The sequence below is a fragment of the Mirounga angustirostris genome, unplaced genomic scaffold (genome assembly GCF_029215605.1).
Source record: "Mirounga angustirostris isolate CCGP_5_RB_7025 unplaced genomic scaffold, mMirAng1.0.hap1 SCAF_2, whole genome shotgun sequence".
NCBI lineage: Eukaryota > Metazoa > Chordata > Mammalia > Carnivora > Phocidae > Mirounga > Mirounga angustirostris.
Window position 1 is genome coordinate 125,311,023 of NW_026991710.1, and position 25,657 is coordinate 125,336,679.

General features: G+C 37.0%; 1 protein-coding gene across 1 annotated transcript in view; it reads right to left on the reverse strand.

The window, feature by feature from the left end:
- Positions 1-7,382: 7,382 nt before the first annotated feature.
- The window catches only part of LOC135363545 (IQ domain-containing protein M-like), a 253,447-nt gene continuing 235,172 nt past the window's right edge, over positions 7,383-25,657 (reverse strand). Inside the window, exon 6 of the mRNA XM_064584030.1 lies at positions 7,383-13,756. Coding sequence (XP_064440100.1) covers positions 13,668-13,756 — 89 coding nt within the window. The 3' untranslated portion in view covers positions 7,383-13,667. The remainder of the gene's footprint in view (positions 13,757-25,657) is intronic.

Genomic DNA, 25,657 nt, shown 5'->3' on the forward strand with positions numbered 1-25,657 from the left:
GAATATGTAGATCTACTTCATTATTTCAACCACTGCATAATATTCTAGTACATGCATTGTAGTAAAACTTACCTAACCAATCCCTAAAGATGAAAATTTAGTTTTTTCCAAATTTATGCAGTTAAAAGAACATAAATACTGTGCCTATGCATGCAAGCATGCTTTATACGCTGTTTTCTTCTACAGCGCTTATTCCTAAAACTGGAATCCATAGTTAAAAGGGTACTAGCAATTAAAATATTGCTCCCAGAAAGTTTGCACTGAACTCATTTACAATCCAAAGAGTACTGTATAAGAGTACCCAGTGCCTTCATTCTCACCCACATTGGATAGTACCAGTCGTTTTGTCTTTTGCCAGTCGGATAGGTAAAAAGTTACATCTCCTGGTTACTTTAATTTGTGCTTGTTCCATGAAATTGAACATATTTTATTTGATATTGTGCCTTTATATCCCCTGTTCTGTGAGTTGCCTGTGCATACCCTTTGACCATTTAGAAAAAGTGTTTTTTTCTTTATCCCATTGATATATAAGAGCGGGCACCTTTTATTTGAAGGATGTTCCTTATTTTATGTGCTATATGCTATGAATATATTTTGTTAGTATTTTGGGAGTTTTTCTGTTCATGTAGAAGTTTTAAATTAGGATGTATTAAATGTGAACCCGTTCCTTTCATTGTGACTTCTAGAATTTGTGTCAGGCTTAGGAAATTCTTCTATGATTATCATAATATTCTGTTGTATCTCATCCCAATATTTCTATGATTGCATTTTTAAAAAGACATTTAAAACTTTAACTCATCTGGAATTCATTTGGGTGTTAAGCTTTGAGGTAGGAATCCAATTCTACTTTTTTTTTTAATAGCTATGTCACTGTTCAAAACATCAGTGATTGAGAATAATCATTTCCCAGGGATTTGCAATGCCATCTTTCTTACATAGTAAATTCCAGTAAAGGTCTAACCTATTTATTCATTAGTCTGCATCATTGAATTATCTATTCTTTTACTGGTACTACATTATTTTAATTATTGTAGCTTCATAAAAACTTTAAAATCTGATATGAATATTTCCTCCTATTTCCAGAATCTCTCATCTAAGTTCAGATATTTATACATCTAGATGAAATTTTTGAAGTTTAAAGAAAGCTATGTTATGATTCACACTGGGATTTCATTTACTTTATTGATTAATTTAAGAAGAAATTTATATCCTTAAATTTTCCTATGCAAGAGTAGAGACCGTCTCCCCTTTTAAAAGACATTATTTCTCACACTTGTAGTTTATCATTTTTTAAAAAGAGGTACTGTGTATTTTTTCTACATTTCTAGGGGGTTTTATTATTATTATTTCTTTAACTGGAATATATTAATCAATCATCTTTGCTACCTGCTTATTGACATTTGTAAAGTAATTTTTAACTAGTTCTCAACTAAACTTTTAAAATGCAGTTGATATTGGGCTTTTTCCTCTCCAGGCATGCAGTCATAATATAATTTGCGAAAAAATCTACCTTCCTTGCATGTAAACTCCAAGAGTGCAGCCCATCCATATTTCCATAGCAGCATATCCTAAGAGCCATATTATATGGCTGACACCTATTGGCTTTCAATCAATATTTGTGGAATAGAATGGATGAAATAATGTGTTCCCCTTCATAGCAATGTTTTACTTGTTTCTTCATTAATCTTAAACACTACCAATTAGTGTGGGTATCACTGTTATATTTCTGACTTTAATTGTAATACTTCAGCTGCTTCATTCTTTATCATGACACTTTTAGTTAGCATACATATTTTTTCATGCGAACGAAATTTCTATTTATTGCTATTTCTCTAAGAGTTTTTCTTCTTGAATCAGCAATGGGTAATGAAAATTTTCAAATGTCATATCAGCATATGTTGAAACCATCATTTGTTTTTTTTTCTCCTTTGGCTTATTAATGTGCTGAATATTAGTAATACATTTTTAAATATTGAATCAGTTTGGATTTCTGGACTTAATCCCAATTGGCCATGGTGAATTATTCTTTTAATGTACTGCTGGATTCTATTTGCTAATATTTTATTTAGGAATTGCATCAATATTTCTAAGTAAGATTGGTCTTTAGTTTTCTTTTTTATACTTTTTTTTAGATCAGCATTATGGGCTTATAATAGAAATCGGAAAGGAGTCAGTTTGCTTTCTTTGTGTTACAAAACGTTTTAAATAGTAGCCAATCAATTCTGACTTGGAGGTCTCCTTCCCCCAATTCTGCTAGTCCGAAGAAACATTGACCTTGATCCTTCTAGGGAAAATCCTCCCTTTCCAGGTTTGAGGTATTGTTCTAGTATCTGGCCCTTCCAGGTTTGACAGTTTTTTGTAGCTTCTGCACTCATTGACCAGAAAGCTTTTTGAATTACTATATGTGTGCCCTAGATATATATGTACTTGAGTACTTGAGAACCTTGTCCTTCCTTGTTTAGACAAAATCTGAATTTCATCATGTGATTCTCCTTACTGTGTACCACATGTGTATTTTTATCGCTCTTGTTGGTATAAACATGTGCTGCATCTTATTAAAGATATTGATTAAACACTATGCTTTTGCTATAATTAAACATTTAAAGAGATATCCATTGGATAAGATTATCATTCAACTTCAATACTTTTATTTGAATAATTTTGAAGCACTATTGGTTATCATTTGAGAGCGAGGTGCAAGATAAAATCAGAGTGGGGTGATCAAAAGTGCCACTATTAGGTTGCTCAAAATTTGACATTGTTGCAATATCTAGAGACACTGTTAAATAGACCAGACTGTTTAAATCTGTGGTTTGGGAAAAACTCTGCCCTATATAGCATGCCAGCAGATAGGGCAATGCTGGCTTCTGGTATTTCATTATGCCAGAATACTGATGTGTTACTAAGTACCAAAATAACAGTGTTTTTGTTGCTGTAATACTATTTTGATATTTTTTTTTTACAAATTTGAAATCTAGATCATTTCTGCATTAAAATTCTTCTAGAGAATTATATGTTACATTAAGTTTTCAACTGGAAACAAAAGTATATTCCTTCAAAAACATTCTTCATTGTTTAAAACACTTCCAGGGCATCTTACTGTTTTTATTCCAAGTACTTGCCTTATCAATGAGGTTGAGCATATTATACTTATTGTCTCCTTCTGTTTCTTTGTGAGGCCATTTTGGAATTCTTCTATATTTGGAAGACTCCAAAGGGCTTTAAGGAGGATGGGAGAAGCCCATGGAAGGAGGGTTGGAGAGAACAGTGTGGAGAAGGGATGATAGGAAGGTTCCCAGACCCCAATCAAGCCCCTCCCCTGATGCTTGATCATCTCTTTCCCCTAGAAGTAGATTCTTTCTGCTACTCTCATTTTTTCCCCTTAGGACCAGATCTAATCTCTAGGTCTTCCCCTTCCAACGATAGTTTATTTAAACCAGGGATTTCTTTTTTAGTCATCCAACTGAGTTACACTTAGGCATGAAAGACAGAAGAGATTCAGCCCTGGACCCTGTTTTTCTTAGTGTAAATTGCTTCTGAGAAAGAAGTATAGAAGATTATCACAATGTAATCTCACTTTTTAAAGTATGAAAAGAGCAATATATTTTGTTCTCATATTAAAATCACTAAACACTTTGATGGACAAGGCTAAGTATTCAGCCTTTTAAAAATTTCTCTTTCTTGTGTTCTCCGAACAGTATATATGAATGGGTAAAATTTTACAGTGATTACACTGAACCTTAGAGCACTTTAGGAGGCTCTAAAATATTATAGGCAAATGTAAGCACAAAAAAGCAAGGGCTACAACATTAATATCAGATAAATGTGTACTTAGCAAAAAAAACGTATCTCTCCTGCAACTTCATGCATGGATGGTGTGATCTATGTAGAAGATGTAATTGTTGTGCAACTTTGATAAATTCTCAAATGTAAATAAACAAATTAAACCAGAAGAACGGGACATTTAAGGTATAAGTAAGAGTGTTATCAGAACCAAGACCATGGTAGGAAAAGAGAGCAGGAAGAAGGAGAGATTGCAATGATTTGAATGAGAGAAAGTGGCATCAGTGGACTGGAAATTTCACTATTCTGGTGACCAGTCCCAGCGGTATGCTGCAACCTCACAGGATTCTAGCTGAATTTTATTTGGAGAAGAATGTAACTGTTTGCTCATGTCTGTAATGAATAAAGATAAGTAGACCTGAGTATGAAAGGGAAGAGCTAGAAGAGGAGTAACATACAAATGTTAGCGAGAGTGGAGGGGTAATGGTTTGGAAATGGCAAAGAGGAACAATAGGAAATGAAACCCCACCTCTTGTGACCAAAGGATATGGGAAATGAGAGAATAAAGTGCTACCTCTTGAGATGCCACCAGCAGAAACTAGGTCCTTAGGGCCAAGGCAGGCTTTGGTGAGGCATAAGGAGAAGGAAGCACACAGAGAAATGATTGAGATATGAAGAAAAGCTGGTAACTCTGGAAGGATGGGTCCAGGGAACACAGAAGAGGCCTGTGAGACTTGGAGAGACTTGGGACTAGATACATAAAGCCTTACGGGAAGCAGAGGGTAACGGCTAATATCATAGGAGTCAACTGACAAAATGACACATAAGAAGCATCTGTCAATTTAGTCTCATTTTGAGGAGGGTGGAAACTCCCTGATGCCCAGAGGCCCTGGCATTTAAAATACTCCAGTGTCTGCAATATACAAAATCAGTATTCAATATTAGTGACTTAAAACCATAATCATATAGAAAGCTAAAAGCAATTTCAATTAATTCCCTTTTACCTATGAGTGACTCATTTGGTTTATAATAGGTATTGTGATATTACAGAAAGATATGTGGTCTCTGTCCCCAGTTCCTTTGTTCCCAGCTCCTAAAACTCTTGGAATTTCCTGAGTGATAAGAGTAATAGAATTGTCTTAAGCTCTAATGAGTCTGCCCTTGCCTGGCCTCTAGACAGCTTCAGGATGCGTGCTAGTTACCAGAAAGACTAATCCTTGATTAAAAGCTTGGAACTTGCAACCCTATTCCCCAGCCTCTGCAAACAGGAGAGGGGCTGGAGATTGAGTTAATCGTCAATGGCCAATGATTTAATCAACCATGTTTACCTAATGAAATCTCCATAAAAATCCCTATGTGACAGGGTTTGGAGGGCTTTTGGGTTGATGAATGCATCCATGTGCGGGGCTGGTGGTACACCCACAAGGTGCTGTGCTCTAGAGCCTCCCAGACATCACCTTTTGTACCTCTTCCTCTGGTTTATTCGTATTCTTTATAATAAACTGGTAAATGTAAGCAAAGTGTCTTCCTGAGTTTTGTGAGCTGTTTCGGCAAGTTATTAAACCTGAGCCAGCCCAGTCAGAAGTACAGGTGGCTCAAGACTTGTGACTGACATCTGAAGTGGGGGCAGTCTTGAAGGACTGAGCCCTTAGTCTATGGGGTCTAATTCCAGGTAATTAGTGTCAGAATTGAACTGACTTGTTGGACACCTAGTTGGTGTCAGAGACTTAAAGAAATGGTATTGAGGGGGAAAAAAAAGCATATATTTGATGTCAGGAGGGGAAAAACATCTCTCAGGTACTCTTTTACTATTAGCCTAAAGAACACAGAATGAGGTAAAATTGAATAGAATTCCAGCCATACTGAGATGAACTTTCTAGTACCCCCTATGCTGAAATTCAGTCATAGACTGTAATTCCAAGGTCAAATAGCAATAGCTGTAAGCACAACTGAAATCTAACTTTATGTGTGCCTAGTATTTTCTAAGAAACTACAATCTTCCTTCCTCTGTACCTCCATATAGTTTTGGTCCTAGTCCCAAGATTAGAATATAATTACTTAATCTAGATTGTAAACTTCAGGATCATTCTGAGGTCAAACTTGTTAGGATGCTCCTATTGAAATGAATAGCATTCCTAGACTGTGCTGTAATACTCTAAAATATTATGTGAGGAAAGAAGTTCAAGGTATGTGTCTACCACATAAGCCCCACAAGAAATAAATATGTCATCAATTTTAATTGTAATTATGGTATGAATTTTAACTAATCAACAAGGATAGCTGTTTGAGACGCTGAACATCTTTCTTATATGAAATTTAAAGGAATGAATCACCTCTTTAAAGTCAAAAAGTATGACAATACAGAAATTGAGGTACTTTTTCCCTCAGAATTTCTCTTTGTATATTATACTATAGTTTTTCATTGACATATACATATGCTATAGAAGTAAATAAATATCACCTCTTTGTTCTGTCTGAATTCAAATAAATATTCTGAACCAAGCATGATTCTCAGATACTTGAAAGAGTTCTGAAAACATTCATCCATTCTTCTATCTCCCTTGAAAGTAAATAACATGATAGTTTTAGTCTACATTGTTGATGTGAGATATTTTCCTCAATAACTTTCCTACGGAATAAATTTGGAAATAGAGGAAAATTTTAAACTTGGTATCTTCAAGTTGACAACAAATTTATTAAATACAGCACATAAATGCCAATGTGAATCTCTTAAGTTTAATAGATGGCTTTAGAGGACATCAAAAAAATTATATCTATTATAATCCTATATAATCAATGTGCTAACCAAAATTTTCCCAATGGCAAGCTAATTATATATTTGAAGACAGAAATCTTTAGCATGCATATCTTTAAATTATCAAAAATGTTTCTATTCATGTTATTAACCAATAACATATACTGAATTATCTGAGCATTGTTAAGAATTAGTGGATGTATCTTAGAAGAAAAAAAAATTATGCTCAACAATACATTGAAGAAAGAGAGCTGTGGTGCTGATATAACTTTCTTAGTAAATTATAAGATACCTCTCCAATCTCTGTCACCCAACTATTTCTCCTCCCCTATTATATACTGAATTTCAATCTGCAACATATGCACTTTAAATGTGATGCCAGAGATATGTGAGTATGTGAATAAGTGAGCAGGTGTTGCTGTTAAAATTAGAAAAAGAAAATGGGAAAAAAGGGAAGAGTTTATCACATCTCAATTTACATTAGCATAAAAACACAATGACATTTATATTTTGTTTGAGGTGGAAGGGTCATATGGAAATTTGACTTATGACTACATTGCTCACACCTATATGAATTAGTAGAATTTAAAGTTTAATGTATATTAGTGGACACATTTCAATTTCACAGTGAAAAAATAAAAGGTATTGGTATTTTGAAAGGCACACACTAAAAAAAAGAACAAGAGCAACAGAAAAGAAAAAGCTAACATCGCAGCTCTGCTTAAAACAGTAATTATCTCTCATTAGCAATTGATATTATATTACATCAGGAAGTGTATTAGACTCTCTGAAGCTCTCTAAAAATATTAACTTACCAAATTCAAGGTAATCCACAAATGGATATATGCCCAGGTGCTTTTGGAGGGCAGTAGAACTCTGAATGTAAGAACAATGTAATCATGATAATATAAAAAGCTGCAGGTTATAGGAATTTAAAATCAAATACAAATTTAAAATCAAACTAAAACTTTCTTGAAAGTACCACCATGTGAAACCTTTTATTTATTTTTTTGCCAGCGTATTGACATTTACTTTTTCATATAAAATCATTCTCTCTACATAGTATGTTACCTTAAACAGCTTTTAAGATAAGGTGATTTCATTTGAAAATACCCTATGTGGGCCCCACAGAAATTCTACAGTTCCATTAGTTTGCATGAAGAAAATTAATATAATAAGTTCAGCATACAAAAGGATACTGTTTTGCTTTTCTCAGAGTATCTGATACAATTGGACAAAAATATCAAGGTAATCAGGATGATCCAACTCAATGGAAGATAGTTGGTTGTGCTTTCTTTTAATATACAGTACCTCCATTGATACCAGATCTGGCAGCTTTTCAGAAATGCATGGAAAACTCAACAAATGTAAATCAGGTTTTCATGTAGATCTCCATCAAGCTTGGACCATGTTCAGAATTCAATCTAGTGTTAATGAAAGAACTACACTGTATCTAACAGCACACAATCTTGCTCAGTCAAGCTTGCTGATTTTTTGCCTTATGCAAAATGTCAAAAATATATCTTTCCAATATGTGCCCACTTTATTAAAAGACTAGTTCAGGAGCACTGACTCCTCTCAGCCATTCCAATCACCAATATCCAGGTCTTAAGACTTTATCAATCATGTTGAAATATTTTTGTTTAGTACTATTTTAGAAACCTTCCAGAGAGTCATTTGTTTTTCTTTCTTTTGGAGAGAGAAAGACCGGGGTTACCACAGCATGGTGAAGAATAACAAACAAACTTGCATTACCATATTCTATCAAATTTTATTAATATCTCCCTGACAAGACACAGAATAATAGATACTTTCAAAAAGTGACATTTCCCTCCAGATAACCCCAATTTAAAACAGGATATCCTGGTCTCCCAATTGCCTGACAGGAACTCTATTTGGATAAAATAGACCATATGTTTTCCAGGATGGAAAACAAAGACATGAAGGATTTGGTGGGAAGTTATTAGACATACCTCACAAGGATGAAGGAAAGCTGCAGAAGTGTCTTTGAGCTGCACTCTGAAGGAGCGTGTCATAACAGATTTAGGAAATGATAATCCAAGCCACAGAGAAATATTTAGCTAGTGGAAGGGAGAATACATTTTCTAACCATGAAGTTATTTAACATTTAGTTCTGTGGAGCGAAAAGTTTATAGGGGAAATTCTTTGGCTTCCCTGCTAAGGTAATTCCCTGAGGATGCCTCTTCAATTCTTATCTTAAAATACACCACTGAATCTTGGAATGGTAATGATTTTCATTACTTTTATGGGGATTTGTCAATTTTTTTTCAAGTTTGAGTATGTGAATTATTTATTACCCCAGAATAACTAGGGGAATATTCACAGATACTATTTAACAAGTATTCCTTCATTCTGAATTAATTTAGAAATAACATTTGCTTGGTACCATTGCATATGTAATTATGAAGAGGGATAACATTAGTAAACTGAAAATGACTTATACATTCTGAGCATAAACATGATTGTACTAGTGATTCTCATTAGGTATTTTCATCTGGTATCGGTAATGTGCTTGTTTCTATTACTAAGCAATATCATAAGATCTTTATTTCTTTTTTTTTTAAGATTTTATTTATTTATTCATGAGAGACAGAGAGAGAGAGAGAGAAGCAGGCTCCCAAGGAGCAGGGAGCCCGATGCGGGACTCGATCCCAGGACCCTGGGATCATGACCTGAGCCGAAGGCAGACGCTTAACCATCTGAGCCACCCAGGCGCCCAAGATCTTTATTTCTTAAGTTAACTAATAGTTAACAAATGCCTCTACTTACCGAGCACTGTACTAGGCACTGAAGAAACAGATGATCAAGTAAAACATCTATGAAACACAGTATGTTTTAAAGAGCTAAAGGTAATAAATAATCTGTCTATAAGCAGACATTTATTAAGGACCTAATATGTACTAGAAACTATGGCTAGTTGCTGAAAATTTAAAAGTGCATAAGAAAGGCATGATCGTTGCCCCCACAGATCATACAGTATAATTTAAGGGGAAATCAGTTAAAAATAATTGCAATGAAATATAATAAATTCTGACAAGGAGGTGAAGATTACTACTAGTAGGAGCACATCACTGGCCAACCAAACCACTCAAGGGAATCAAGGAGTAAAGACCTCCAGGAAGAAATGTCTAAGTTGGGACGTAAAGAATTATAAGCAGTTACAAGGTTAAGGAAGAGTGGAGAGTGGAAAGGGAGTATTACAGGCAGAGAAGCCATGTGTGAAAATCCAGAAAAGGAAGGATCTGAAAAAAGTTTAGTACCCCGGAGTCTAGCCTTTAAGAGTGGAAATGAAAAGAATTGAGGATAGGGAGAAGCAGAGGCTGGATCTAAAGGACCTGGATCACTACCTTAATGGAACTGGTCTTCATTTTAAGATCAACGAGAAACTATTTTAAGTATAGGAACAATTTATCAAACTTATCTTTGGAAATATTACAGGGACTGCACTGTGGAGAATGGATTGAGTGGAAAGCAGAGAGATCAATTAGGCTTTTGTAACAGTAATTCAAGTAAAAATAATAATGGTCTGCACTATGGCAGTGTGGGTGGAGGGAAAAAAGAAAATGTAAAAGGTATTTAGAAGACATACTGGCATTTTTGAGTGGTGAATGTGGAGAGAGAGAAAGTGAAAGAGGCAAGGCTAGAATAACCCTGGTTTTCTGATTTAGGCAACCAGTAGGAAGGTGCCAATCATATATTCAGGGGATCCAGAAAGAGAAACCATTTTAGAAAGTGGGAAGGTGGGAGTTGAGTCTTGGATATGCTGGGTTTCAGATGCATGTAAGCCCTCTGAGTAATAATATCTAACAGGCAAAGGGTCTAAGGAACATGAGAGAAGTCTACATAAGAAGAATAAACTTGGGAGTCGGTAGTACCTCAAGCCAGTAGAGTGTGTGATCATAGAAGCCAAGACACGAAAGTGCCTCAATAATAGTAATTATTCGAGACCTGCAACTCTCTCCGTGAGAGCTTCTCCTGCCCCTGGGCCTGTATGCAGGCAACTCCAAGGTGTCAAAGAGGTAATGTGCACCCAAAAAAGTCCATCATCCGATGATACATAGGAAACTGGTGGGTAAATGCTCCAGTCCTCTTGTGCCTTTTTAGCAGTCTGAGGTGTTCCAGAGGTCCCTGGGGAATTAAGGCTTGGCTGTCCATGGTGGCAACATACTTGCTAACTCACCCTTCATTGCTTCCCTCTCTGCCTCACTTCATCCCTCCTCCACCTGCATTTTCTGAAATCACCTGCAAAATTAACTCCTTGCACTTAATTCCTTGCTCAGGATCTGCTTCTGAAGGAACTAAAACTAAGATAGCTGGTAAGAGAATTTGTCTCAGAAAGCCATCTCTCAACATGGTATTCTGAAACTCAGTCATTTATCAATCAGACAGCAATTAAGGATACCATTGCTGGTCATGACATGGGTATAATTCCTGATATTGCTGCCACACTATAATTACTGGGTTCTTGTGTGAGGTGAATTGGGACGGATACAGATAGAAGGGAAGACACTGGCTTATACAATGTCTCTAAGCTTAACAGATGGGTAATTATAAGAATTTTAAAGTAGGTGGGCTGTTACTAAGTGCAATAGATTGAAACTCCAGCCCTGACCAGTTTCCCATGCCAAAGTCAGAGTTAGAGTTCCTGGTAAAGTTGTTGAAATCAGAACATTTGGATGAATATGTTTGAGACGCATGAACCTGCAGACTCCTAAGTCACCACACAGACAGAAAAGGACCCCATCCCCTTGCTAGAGAACACCAATCTCCCTTCATTAGAGGACATGTAAATGTCTCACCTGATGGAGTTGCCTCACAAGATGATGCCTGCCCCTGTGAAATCTACGCCCTCTTCTCAGTACTTCTGAACCAATAACTAGAATTAAGGCTCAGCATGGCCAGATTGGGGTGGGGGGTTAGTCCTTGCTATGGGAGGAAAAGGATTATCACCAAAATAGCTTTGGGATCTGACCAAAACATCCTGGGGAGGGGGGAGAGGCGGATAGGAGACTATGCCTGAGAATAGATATTGTGAGTGATGGCCCAGTGGGTGCAGAATAAAAGGTTGAATAAGAGAGAGTTCATTGATGTGGGGCACTTTATCATGACTCAAGATTTACTGACCAGGCAAGGTCACCTGTGGCCAGTTCTAATAGACTGATGGGTTGATTCTTCCAAGCACAGAAGAAATGATGGTAATTGAGGTAAGGTTATCAGAACTGCTCTGCCACAGTATTGAGGAAGGGGCCAAAAGGGTCAAAGAGGAATGTATGCTAGAGTGGACTTATCCTGTAAGACAGAGATGACTGTTTTTTGCAGGACAGCTGAAGGGAGTATCCCTTTACTCAAATGATAAGGCCTGGGTTAATGGGGGGATGGCATTGGTATCATTAAGAAATCCAGTGGAGGCTGTCCTTTGTAGGACAGCTAAGTAACTGGACCTTAAGTTACCAATGATGGTGATAAGACTCTGTGATAATGGAGGTCAAGTAATATTATTTAATTGTTGGAGGCAAAGTGGATATATTACCATAATACGCAGGAGATACCTGTAGTTATGGCAAATAGACCATGATGTTTTGAGAGGTGAGAGGCCTCTAAAAGGGTGTTGCTTAACTTTCAAAGCCAAGATATATCAAGAGCAGGTGAGCAAAGTCTGTGTTAGCCAACAGAATAGAAAACCATCTTATCAGCCACCAAACATGAATCAGACCCAATGAACATTGACTGAAGAGGAGGCAGGTTCTCCTTCAGGAATGATCCTGTAATGCCAGAATAAATATATACAATATCTATTCTCCAATCCTCCTCCTTACCCCCAAAAAAGACATATAGACATTTCCCAGAGGAATTGTTCCCATATATTTCAAGGATTGTTGAATAAAGTGTATGAGCTAATACTGGTAACAGGAGGATTCAAAAGATCCTCAGGACTCCTTATTAGAGCTGGGTCTAGGGAGGCCTGGTGAAAAATGATGTCCATGAACCTACTAGAGGGTTATTTTCCTGGCATCTGAGTGCACAATCAGGATGGATATAATTAACAGCTTGCAGAACCCTCACACTGGTTCTCTAATCTGTAAATTAAGAACCATAGCAGCAGGTAGAAAAGCAGCCAGGTGACAGTCCCTGAAATAGCCCCAGACCCAGCTGAAATCTCAAATGAGAAGCAAAACACATCTTCAGTGAAGTGTCAGAGATCATTGCCTCCTTCAAAGATTTTAAAAGTGCAGAAGTAATGGTCCCCATCATATCCGCATTGAATTCAACAATTTGGTGCTTTGGAAAACCAGATGGATCATGGCAAACAGCTAACGGCTGAAAACATAACTACATAGTAGCCACCAATGTAGTTGCTGTGCAGAATGTGATTTTGGATGTAGCTCGTAAAACACTTGGGAATGTTGCCCTGATCCATTTATCAAGTGATTTGGAAGTTTGATACTATATGGGGCCCAGAGCAAAAGAAGGTTCTGCAGCAGATACAGACTGCAATACACACAACACTTCTCCTTGGCCACAAGACACGGAAGATTCCACATTATTAGAGGGAGTATCCATGGTGGATAAGGATGCCATGGGGATCCACTAGCAAGCCTTGATAGCAAAGTCATGATGCACTCCCCAAGATTTCTGGAGCAAATCCATATTGCCTATACAGAAGAACTATTCAATGTTTAAAAAGTGACCTTAGCATGTATTATGCCTCAGTAGAGTGACTATGGAATTGGAGCCTCCCATATGAACCATCAGGTTGATGGGCACAGCAGCAACCCATCATGCAATGGAAACGTCTATTTGGGATTGGATTTAAGCACATAGGGAAGACAAAAGTCAGTTATGTGAACAGGTGCCCACTCTATCATGTTACCTACCTCAGTTGCACCTAACTTTCTTTCTCTTATCTCACACTCATGGCTTTGTTGAGGATTCCCTATGACCGGTTAATGGAAGAGAAGGGAAAAAAAAAAACAGTTTGTTTCACAGATGGGTTGGCTTAATATGACTGTGAGAACCAAAACTGGACCATAAATGCACTACATAGAGCCCTACTCAGCAGTGGTCCTGAATACCAATGGTGAGAGACAGTATTCCAGTGGGCAGAGCTTCAAGTAGTACACCTAGTCATCAGCTTTGTGAGTTGTGAATATGCTTGGGCAGCAGTGAATGGCTTGGTTGGTTGCTTCATCAGAAGGCCTGTAAGGAGAAGATTGGAAAATCAGAGACAAAGAAGTCTAAGGAAGAAGTGTGTGAATGAACCTAGGGGAATACACACAGAATTTGCAGTTCTTTGTGTTTCACAACAATGCCTGCCAAACTTCTCTAAAGAAAAGGCACTAAGCAACCAGATGGGCAGACTGACTTTTCCTACGGAAGTCAACCAGCCTCTGCTGTTGGCCACTTCAGTGTCTGCACAATGGATCTATGAACAGAGTAGCCATAGTGGCAGAACTTGACTCCATGAAATGACCCAGTAACATGGACTGCCCTTCACCAAAACTAACCTAGCTACTGAGCAGCTGAACAGCCCATCTGTCAGTGACCAAGGCAGACACTGAGCCCTCAATATGGCGTATCCCTCAAAGAAACCAAAGAATCACTTGGTGGAAAGTTGACTACTTTGAACCACTTCCTTCTTGGAAGGGATAGAGATTCAGAATTGTTAAAATTAACTTAGTTTCTGAGTATGAGTTTGTCTTTCTTACCTTCACTGTCTCAGTCAGCCCTACTATACAAGTTTTCACGAAGTATCTGATTTATCATCAAAGAATGCTGTGCAACATTATCTTATACCAGTTTTGTGGGGAAGAATGTGTGATAGTGGGAAGATGACTGTGGAATCCTTTATTCCTCCCATGACCACATCATCCTAAAACAGCCAAATACAAAAACATTGAAATGGTCTCCTAAAGGTACAGCTAAAATGCCAGCATACAGATAACATCCTGGAAGGTTGGGGTCCTGTCTTTCAAGATGTGGCCTATATTTTCATGTAGCCATTATATGGTACTGTGTCCATGAAAGACAAAGCATTTGGTCTGGGAAACAGGGTGGAAATGAGAGCGACTCTTGTCATCATCACCACTCCATGACCCACTAGCAGAGATTGGGTCTGGTTCTCAGAAGGAGGATATTTCCACAGGTGATGCATTAAGGACTCTACTAAATCCTTTTGGGCTCCTCATGCCAAGAGACTAAGCAAGTGTAGAAGGAAGTTACTGGACTGCCAGTGGCATCCTTTCTAATTACCATGTAAGATAGGGCTGCTAATATATAATGTCTGGAAAGTGGTGTATCTAGAAAGTATATCTAGAGCCTGGGAAATCTGTTCACTGTGACCCTTTTAGTGCTCTTGTGTCTCCCATTCCCATGACAAGGAATTGTAGCATTCCTGACCCTTGGAGCTTTAATCATGAGTTCAGACGCCCTAAAGGTTTTGCTTACCCTACTTGGCAAATCAGATAGATTAGCAGAAAAGCTAGCCATGGATAAGAGATAATAAAATGGGTGGTGAAGGAGAAAAATGATAAATACAAAAATCAATTAGTCTCAGGGCCAACTGCAGCAGGACAGAATGTAATTTGTTCCACTAATCCTTCACTAGAAGTCCTTGTATTGGTAACCTAGGAGAGTCAGTGGCAAAACTGAGTGACCTTAGATCTAAGCCCAATATTTTATATGGTGAGAAAAGGAGGCCCAAAGAATTTAAATAATTTGCCCAAAATCAGCTGGTTAATGACACAGCTGGGACAGTCTGTCCAGTGGACATTAAATGTTTGTTTACTTACTCCCCAACCCACCATACATGCACCCAAAAAAACTAGTGCCATTTCATGTTTCAACATTAGTTATATTGTCTTTTTTTATATTATTATGTTTACCTCTGTTTTCACAAAAATATAATGTCCCGCTAAATTGTCCCTCATAGGGCAATGCAGTTCTCATTAGTAAGTCTATTAGAATCTGATGACTTCGACCACTCCTTGCTACTACTGGAGGCTGGGATGTGGCAGCCTCTTATCTTGCTTGTCTCACTGCCTCTGCCCTCATCTCCTTAAAGTCCATGCTCCACACGGGTGATCCCCTTAAAATGTGAGGGAGGTCACGTCATTGTTCTGCTCAATGTCCTGTAATGGTTCCACTTTCACTAGGAGTAAAGGGTCAAATTCTCATTGGTCCTTCCTTGAGTCTGCCTCCATTCCCCGTCACCTACTGCTCCCTTTCATTCCACTCAAGACCTGCAGGCATCCTCACCACACCCACCTATGGTAGCATGCTCCTGACCTCAGGCCTTTGAACTACCTGTTCCCTCCACCTAAATGTCTGCAGAAACATCTTACCTTTTTAAACCTTTTTCAATTATGCTTAATGTCACCTTCTAAATGAGGCCTACCGGATCACCCAAGTGAGCACTATCCCCACCACAATCTACCTTATGGGCTACAATTTTATTTTGGTCAATAGTATATATTATTTTTTAACACTCTAAAGTTCACTTTTATGTATATTTTTAATTGCCTGTTTGCTCTTATTGTAACATAACCTCTACAATAGTAGGGAGCACTGTCTTTGGCTCACTTGTGCATTCCAGATGCCTAGAACTGTGGATGGCACATCCACATGCTTAATTGCTTAATAAACATGTGTTAAATTGAAGTTAATCTTTCCAATAAAAGGCTACTCAGTCCACTTACACCATACTTTTTTTAATTCCTCAAATAATTGCATTTATATTAATTATAATGATAAAGTTATAGTAATAATTTCAGATTGGACAAAGCAGTTATAGAAAAATGAGAAATCAGGTAGACTGTGTAGATTTTATATCTTATACCATTCTAAATTTCATATTTTCAGTGTATAAGCTTTTCCTGAATGTAAGTTAGTCATCTTTAAAGGGTACATTAACACTTTCAGATGACTAAGGTGCTATTTAAAACACCAAACAACAAAAAGAACAGTAGAACAGATCAACAAAACTATGAGCTGGCTCTTTGAAAGAATTAACAAGATTGATAAACCTCTGGCCAGACTTATCAAAAAGAAAAGAGAAATGACCCAAATAAATAAAATCATGAATGAAAGAGGAGAGATCACAACCAACACCAAAGAAATACAAACAATTATAAGAACATACTATGAGCAACTCTATGCCAGCAAATTACATGATCTGGAAGAAATGGATGCATTCCTAGAGATATATCAACGACCAAAACTGAACCAGGAAGAAATAGAAAACATGAATAGACCTATAACCACTAAGGAAATTGAAGCAGTAATCAAAAATCTCCCAACAAAAAAGAGCCCAGGGCCAGATGGCTTCCCAGGGGAATTCTACCAAACATTTAAAGAAGAATTAATACCTATTCTTCTGAAACTGTTCCAAAAAATAGAAATGGAAAGAAAACTTCCAAACTCGTTTTATGAGGCCACCATTACCTTGATCCCAAACCAGACAAAGACCTCATCAAAAAGGAGAACTACAGACCAATATCCTTGATGAACGTGGATGCAAAAATTCTCACCAAAATACTAGCCAATAGGATCCAACAGTACATTAAAAGGATTATTCACCACAACCAAGTGGGATTTATTCCTGGGCTGCAAGTTTGGTTCAACAACAGTAAATCAATCAATGTGATCCAATACATTAATAAAAGAAAGAACAAGAACCATATGATCCTCTCAATAGATGCAGAAAAAGCATATGACAAAGTACAGCATCCTTTCTTGATCAAAACTCTTCAGAGTGTAGGGATAGAGGGTACATACTTCAATATCATAAAAGCCATCTATGAAAAACCCACAGCAAATATCATTCTCAATGGGGAAAAACTGAGAGCTTTCCCCCTAAGGTCAGGAACACGGCAGGGATGTCCACTATCACCACTGCTATTCAACATACTATTAGAAGTCCTAGCCACAGCAATCAGACAACAAAAAGAAATCAAAGGCATCCAAATCAGCAAAGAAGTCAAACTCTCACTGTTGGCAGATGATATGATACTTTATGTGGAAAACCCAAAAGATTCCACCCCAAAACTGCTAGAACTCATACAGGAATTCAGTAAAGTGGCAGGATATAAAATCAATGCACAGAAATCAGTGGCATTCCTATACACCAACAAGACAGAAGAAAAAGAAATGAAACAGTCAATCCCATTTACAATTGGACTCCAAACCATAAGATACCTAGGAATAAATCTAACCAAAGAGGCAAAGAATCTCTACTCAGAAAACTATAAAATACTCATGAAAGAAATTGAGGAAGACACAAAGAAATGGAAAAACATTCCATGCTCATGGATTGGAAGAACCAATATTGTGAAGATGTCAATGCTACCTAGAGCAATCTACACATTCAGTGTAATCCCTATCAAAATACTATCAACTTTTTTTCAAAGAAATGGAACAAAGAATCCTAAAATTTGTATGGAACCAGAAAAGACCCCGAATAGCCAGCGGAATGTTGAAAAAGAAAAGCAAAGCTGGCGGCATCACAATTCCGGACTTCCAGCTCTATTACAAAGCTGTCATCATCAAGACAGTATGGTACTGGCACAAAAACATACACATAGATCAATGGAACAGAATTGAGAGCCCAGAAATGGACCCTCAACTCTATGGTCAACTCATCTTCTACAAAGCAGGAAAGAATGTCCAATGGAAAAAAGACAGTCTCTTCAACAAATGGTTTTGGAAAATTGGACAGCCACATGCAGAAGAATGAAACTGGACCATTTCCTTACACCACACACAAAAAATAGACTCAAAATGGCTGAAAGACCTAAATGTGAGACAGGAGTCCATCAAAATCTTAAAGGAGAACACAAGCAGCAACCTCTTCAACCTCAGCCACAGCAACTTCTTCCTAGAAACATCCCCAAAGGCAAAGGAAGCAAGGGCAAAAATGAACTATTGGGACTTCATCAAGATTAAAAAGCTTTTGCACAGCAAAAGGAACAGTCAACAAAACCAAAAGACAACCAACAGAATGGGAGAAGATATTTGCAAAAGACATATCAGATAAAGGGCTAGTATCCAAAATCTATAAAGAACTTATCAAACTCAACACCCAAAGAACAAATGATCCAATGAAGAAATGGGCAGAAGACATGAACAGACATTTTTCCAAAGAAGACATCGAAATGGCCAACAGACACATGAAAAAGTGCTCAACATCGCTCGGCATCAGGGAAATCCAAATCAAAACCTGAATGAGATACCACCTCATACCAATCAGAATGGCTAAAATTAACAAGTCAGGAAACGACAGATGTTGGCGGGGATGCAGAGAAAGGGGAACCCTCCTACACTGTTGGTGGGAATGCAAGCTTGTGCAGCCACTCTGGAAAACAGTGTGGAGGTTCCTCAAAAAGTTGAAAATAGAGCTACCATATGATCCAGCAATTGCACTACTGGTTATTTACCCCAAAGATACAAATGTAGGGATCCAAAGGGGTACATGCACCATGATGTTTATAGCAGCAATGTCCACAACAGCCAAACTGTGGAAAGAGCCAAGATGTCCATCAACAGATGAATGGATAAAGAAGAGGTGGTATATATATACAATGGAATATTATGCAGCCATCAAAAGGAATGCGATCTTGCCATTTGCAACAACGTGGATGGAACTGGAGGGTATTATGCTGAACGAAATAAGTCAATCAGAGAAAGACATGTATCATATCATCACTGATAGGAGGAATTCTTAATCTCAGGAAACAAACTGAGGGTTGCTGGAGTGGTCTGGGTGGGAGGGATGGGGTGGCTGGGTGATAGACATTAGGGAGGGTGTGTGCTATGGTGAGTGCTGTGAATTGTGTAAGACTGTTGAACCACAGACCTGTACCTCTGAAACAAATAATACATTATATGTTAAAGAAAAAAGAAGAAGAAGAAGAAGAAGATAGCAGGAAGGGAAGAATGAAGGGGGGATATCAGAAGGGGAGACGAACCATGAGAGACTATGGACTCTGAGAAACAAACTGAGGGTTCTAGAGGGGAGGGGGGTAGGAGGATGGGTTAGCCTGGTGATAGGTTAAAGAGGGCACGTTCTGCATGGAGCACTGGGTGTTATGCACAAACAATGAATCATGGAACACTACATCAAAAACTAATGATGTAATGTATGGTGATTAACATAACATAATAATAATAATTAAAAAAAACACCAAGTAACAAGGAGACATTTCTCCAAAGAAGACATACAGATGGCCAACAGACACATGAAATGATGCTCAACATCACTAATCATGAGGGAAATGCAAATCAAAACCACATAGAGATATCACCTTCCCACCTGTCAGAAAAGCTAAAATAAAGAACTCAAGAAACAAGTGTTGCTGAGAATGTGGAGAAAAAGGAACCCCTTGCACTGTTGGTGGGAATGCAAACTGGTGCAGCCACTGTGAAAAATAGTATGGATGTTCCTCAAAACACTAAAAATAGAACTACCCTGTGATCCAGTAACCAAACTACTGGATATTTACCCAAAGAATACAAGAACACTAATTCAAAGGGATATATTCACCTCTATGTTTATTGCAGCATGATTTACAATAGGTAAATTATGGAAGCAGCCCAGTGTCCATCCATTGACTGACGAATTGATAAAGAAGATGTGTAAAGATACACACACACACACACAATAGAATATGATTCAACCATAAAAAAAGAATAAAATCTTGCCATTTGCACCAAAATGGGTAGACCTAGAGGGTAGAATGCTAAGTGAAATATGCCAGTCAGAGAAAGACAAATGCCATGATTTCACTCATATGTGGAATATAAGAAATAAAACAAAGCAGCAAAGAAGGAAAGAGAGAGAGAGAGAAACCAAGAAATAGACTCTTAACTATAGAGAACAAACTGAGGGTTACCAGTGGGAGGTGGGTGGGGGGATGGGCTAAATGGAGGATGGGGATTAAGGAGGGCACCTGTTGTGATGAGCACTGGGTTAACACTCAGTAAGTTATGAACCACTAAATTCTATTCTTGAAACTAATGTTACACTATATATTAGCCAACTGGAATTTAAATAAAAACTTGAAACTAAAAAAAAAAGAGTACACTTATCTTGATGAGCACTGAGTAATATATGAAACTGTTGAGTCACTATATTGTACACTTGAAACTAATATAACACTGTATGTTAACTACACTGGAATTATTGTTTTTTTTTTAAGCAAATGGAAGAAACAGTTCAAAATCTGAAACTGGTTGCCTCTGGGAAGCTGGAATCAGGGATGCAGTGGGAGCAGTCCCGAGATAAGTCTGTAGTTCTGTGTAAAAAAATGTATATATATTATTTTGAAATTGCTGATATTTGTCAGTTTTGGCTTATGAAAACGGCAATTACACATGGTTCAACTTAATAAAAATTAAAATAGAAACAAATTTTAAATAAGTAAATAAAATACTGAACAGAATAATGGTAGTTTACAAAACAATCCAAAAAACTGCTTTAATCTATCTTGTTTGTACCTTAAAAGTCATATAGAAATAAGTTTTATTGTTTTAATTTAATCTATACTGTGCCCTTGTATAAAAACTTCATTTATAAGATTTGACCTCATTTTGTCATTTAAATTCAAGCAGAAACAGATTTGACCAAATACCAACAGAAATATACAATTCCTTTTCATTCTAGTTGAATTTTCCTTAGTCCAGTTATAAATACATTATTTTCTTTTATTTAATCACCATGATGCTTTCTGGTAACTCTGTATTAGAAAATATCTGTTGAGTAAAAAGCATTGCTTAGAGAAGACTGCAAATGGTTTTGTTTCCTCCCAGTAAGAGTTAATTGTAAGATCAAAATTTTTAAACATTTCTTTTTTATAAATATAAAAATTTGTTAATTGAAGCAGAGAATCTGTTGAGCCTTTGTTAGCCCCAGTAAAAAAGCTGAAAATGCATGAGTTAATATACTGTGACTATGGAGCTTAGGTACTATTAACAAGGGAGAAAATGAGTATTATTCTAGGCCACCATCCATTTTTAGCAACTATATTTCTAGTTATTATTTTCCTTATTGAAAATGTACATTAGGATTTGATGTGCTCGCCATGGTGTACAGAATGCTAATACTTTCTAATTATAGGCTGTTTCCTAAAAATCAGGTAGATGCTGCAAGTAATGTCCAACAATCTGCACCTGAAGTATAGCCCTATTAATTCAATATTGCTGAGAAGGCAAGTGGTCCGTGGAAGGTATCACTCCGCACGGCTCTTTTATCTTACTTTTGATTTCCTTTTCAATATATTCCTCTGACTGAACACTTTCAATTATTTAGTCCTCAAATTTCTTCATATTCAGGCTTAAAGACCTTTTGAAAATTTAAGTATTAGAATCTTAGACTATTTCTCCCAGAATATGAAAATCTCAATGGATATTCATAAGAAGCAAGAGTAAGGAAGTAAATCAGATTAGATAAGGCTGTGGATAGGCAAATTATTATGGTAAGGACGCAATGCACACAGCAGAAAAAGCAGAGGCTTTGGAGCCAGTCCATCAATTCAAATTCTGCTTTGGGTACTTTAAATTAAGCTACAATTGCCTCGTCTCTTGTAATGTGATTATAACAACCTAAACCGTAAGATTTTTGTGAGGAATAATATCGTTTCCAGTACATCTTTGCACTTGGTAAGTTCTCAGTGAATAGTAGCAATTATGTAAATTATTTCGTTAAGTTTACTTATGTTTTTCTTTTAGATGACTTATGTTTTTCATCCTAAAATCAATAATCCGCTGGGAGAAGAACATTAAAATTACACACAATAAACTTATTGTAGTAGTGATAAAGGTTTTCCTTGCTTAAATAAAACAAAACAAATTTCTGAGGCTTCTGTTGAAATTTTTACAGTTTTCAATGAGGTTTTGCAAAACGTTGCAAATACCAAATGGCTACAGTGGAAAAGTAGTTTCAGCCTTAAGGTAAATTTGGACTTCCACTGCTAAAGAAAAGGGGAGGCAGACTGTCCCACAGAGGCTTTATGGGGAGACATTCATTACCCTTGTTTTCTCCATGGTGCAAGGGATGACCATCTAACTTTCATGCTCAGACATATACTTGTTATGGATAAAATGTTTGAGAGTCACAATTGCTGAGATGTAATTATGGTAGGTGGTAGGGCTTCTTTTTTCTTTAAAAATTGTCTTTACAATATTGCAGAACAAGTAGAGATGACTCTAATATTCCATAATTTGTATAGCTGACTTGCTGTATCTTTGAAGGTTTCAACACAGTTCTGAAAGAACTCTGCAAAATTAGATGTATCCCCCTCCTCATCTCCAAATCATTGTGTATGACAGAAACATGATTTTATCCATCTCTCCAGGACAGAATCATAGTAAGCAGTTCATGTATAAAATTGGAATGCAGATTTATTAATTTACAATGAATGATCTCTTCAATGAAACTAAAATATTCAAAACCCTTGCATGTAGACCTACATTCAAGCCAAATACGTATTAGAAGTTTTCTTGGAAAGCAGAAATCAGACCAAGAGTAATTAAACTAGAGGAAATAATACCATATGAATCCAGTCTTTAACAATATGCTTCCTTGACTGCATATCTCCACCTACCTATTGCCCCAATGGCTCTGCTTTCTGTTCCCATCAAAGTCTTCAGCAGAGTTTCTAGAATTGTCACAGCTTGTTCTCTCCCCATCCTCTCATTCTTTCTTGAACCCACTCCAATTAGGCCTCCATGTTGCCAAATCGAATGGTCAATTCTCAGTCTACTCTAACTTGATCTTTCAACTGTGTAAAACTATGTAAAACACAATGATGACATCCTCCTCCTTGAGCATTCCTGCACAGTTTTCCCAGCCATAACACTCCTGGTACCATATTCCCTTGGTTTTCCAACACCATGGTGATTCTCAAGGACTTTTAAACCTGTATTTTGAAATGATTTTATATTTACAGAAAAGTTGTAGGAATAGTATGCCCTTCAACCAGATTCACCAACTGCCAACATTTTGCCACAGTTTATCATACTCTCTCTCATTCATTTTCCCCCCTGAACCATTTGAGAATAGATTAGAGACCATAGGTCCCTTAACTTCTTTACTTCTCTGTGTAATTCCTCAGAACCAGGATATATTTTAACATAATTATAGTATAATAATCAAAATCAGATATTGTAACATTGATACAATACTATTCTGTATTCTACATTAGAATTAATCAAATTTCACCAGTTGTCCCAATAATACCCTTTATAATAATTTTTTTTTTTTCTGGTCTGGCATCCAGTCCAGAACCATGACTGCATTTACCTGTTACACCTCCTTTAATCAGGAACTTTTCCTTAGACTATATTTGTCTTCCATGACATTGACTTTTTTTTAATTATCATTTCAGTCCTTTATTTTATTTTTTCATTATGTTCAGTTAGCCAACATATAGTACATCATTAGTTTTTGATGTAGTGTTCAACGATTCATTAGTTCATAGATTCATTAGTATAACACCTAGTGCTCATCACAACACGAGCCCTCCTTAATACGCATTATCCGGCTACCCCATCCCCCCCACTCCCCTCCCTTCTGTAACCCTCAGTTTGGTTCTCGGAGTCCAGGGTCTCTCATGGTTTGTCTCCCTCTCTGATTTCTTCCCATTCAGTTTTCCCTCCCTTCCCCTATGGTCCTCCGTGCTATTCCTTATGTTCCACATATGAGTGAAACCATATGATAATTGTCTTCCTCTGCTTGACTTATTTCACTTAGCATAATCGACATTGACTTTTTGAAGAATACAGGCCAATTACTTTACAGAATGACTTTTCTTTATGATTACATTTAGGTTTGCATGTTTGGTAAGAATATTACAGAAATGGAAGTGTGTCATCTTCAGCACATCTCATTAGGAGACACACAGTATTGGCTTGTTCCATTATTGATAACATTCTCTCTGATCATTTGGCTAGAGTGATATCCTCCAAGTTCTCCCTGTAGAGTTACTACTTTTCCCTTTACAATTAATAAGTAATTAATAAGGAGATACTTTGAGAATCTGTATATATTCTGCTTCTCATTAACTTTAAACTTTTAGTCTTAGTATTTGTTGATGATTCTTGCCTTAATTATTACTATCATGGTTTCAAAATGGTGACTTTTTATCTTCGACATTTATTAGTTGGCATGCTCTTTGCTTTCAGGCTAAGCTTTCTATTTTCCCCCATCTATTTTGTTAATCATTTTTATATCAGTATGGAGTCATGAATTCATATTGTATTCAATGGGTTCATTCAATGGGTTTATTCAACCCACTGTTTTCATAATTTGTTTTGTTGCTGAAACTGTTTAATCTATTGAGTCCCTTTTGGCTAGATATTTTTTTTCAAGTGTCTTGGCCTATCAATATTATAATAATTTAGGGCTAGTCCATAGCTCTTGTCTCTTTTCTATATGCTCATTCTGGGTAATCTCATCTAATCCAATAGTTTAACCATCATCTTTATATTGAAGACCTTAAATTTATATCTCTAGCCCAACCCCTCCCCCTGAACTCTAGATTTGTATTTCCAATATCCTACTTCTCTCTCTAATATCTAATAGGCATCTTGAATGTAAACTACTCTCCATACCTGCGCATCACCCTCCTTGAGTATATCCCATCTCAAGCAAGTACAATTCTCCTGAACCAGAATTCAAGCTAAAATTTTTGGAGTTCTTCTTGACTCTTCTGTTTTTCTCACATCCCACATCTGATCTATCAGCAAGTCCTGTAGCCTCCAACTTCAGAGAACATCTACTACCTGACTGCTTAGCATCACTTTCATTGCTATCACACAAATCCAGGTAGTCACTATTTGTCACCTGGATTATTGCAGTAGGCTCCTGAGTATTCTCTGTGCTTCCACTTTTACCTGCTTTCTACTATCTGTTCTTCAATCAATAGAGAGGTCATTTTAAAGTGTATATTATGACACTCCTCTGTTCAAAAGCTTCTAATTGATTCATATTCATTCAAATTAAAATTCAAAAATGTAATCATGGCCTGTAAGTTTCTGCATAATTTGGCAGGTGATAATCTGTTTGACTTCATCTCTACCTCTCCCCTCTTTCCTTAGTACATTTCA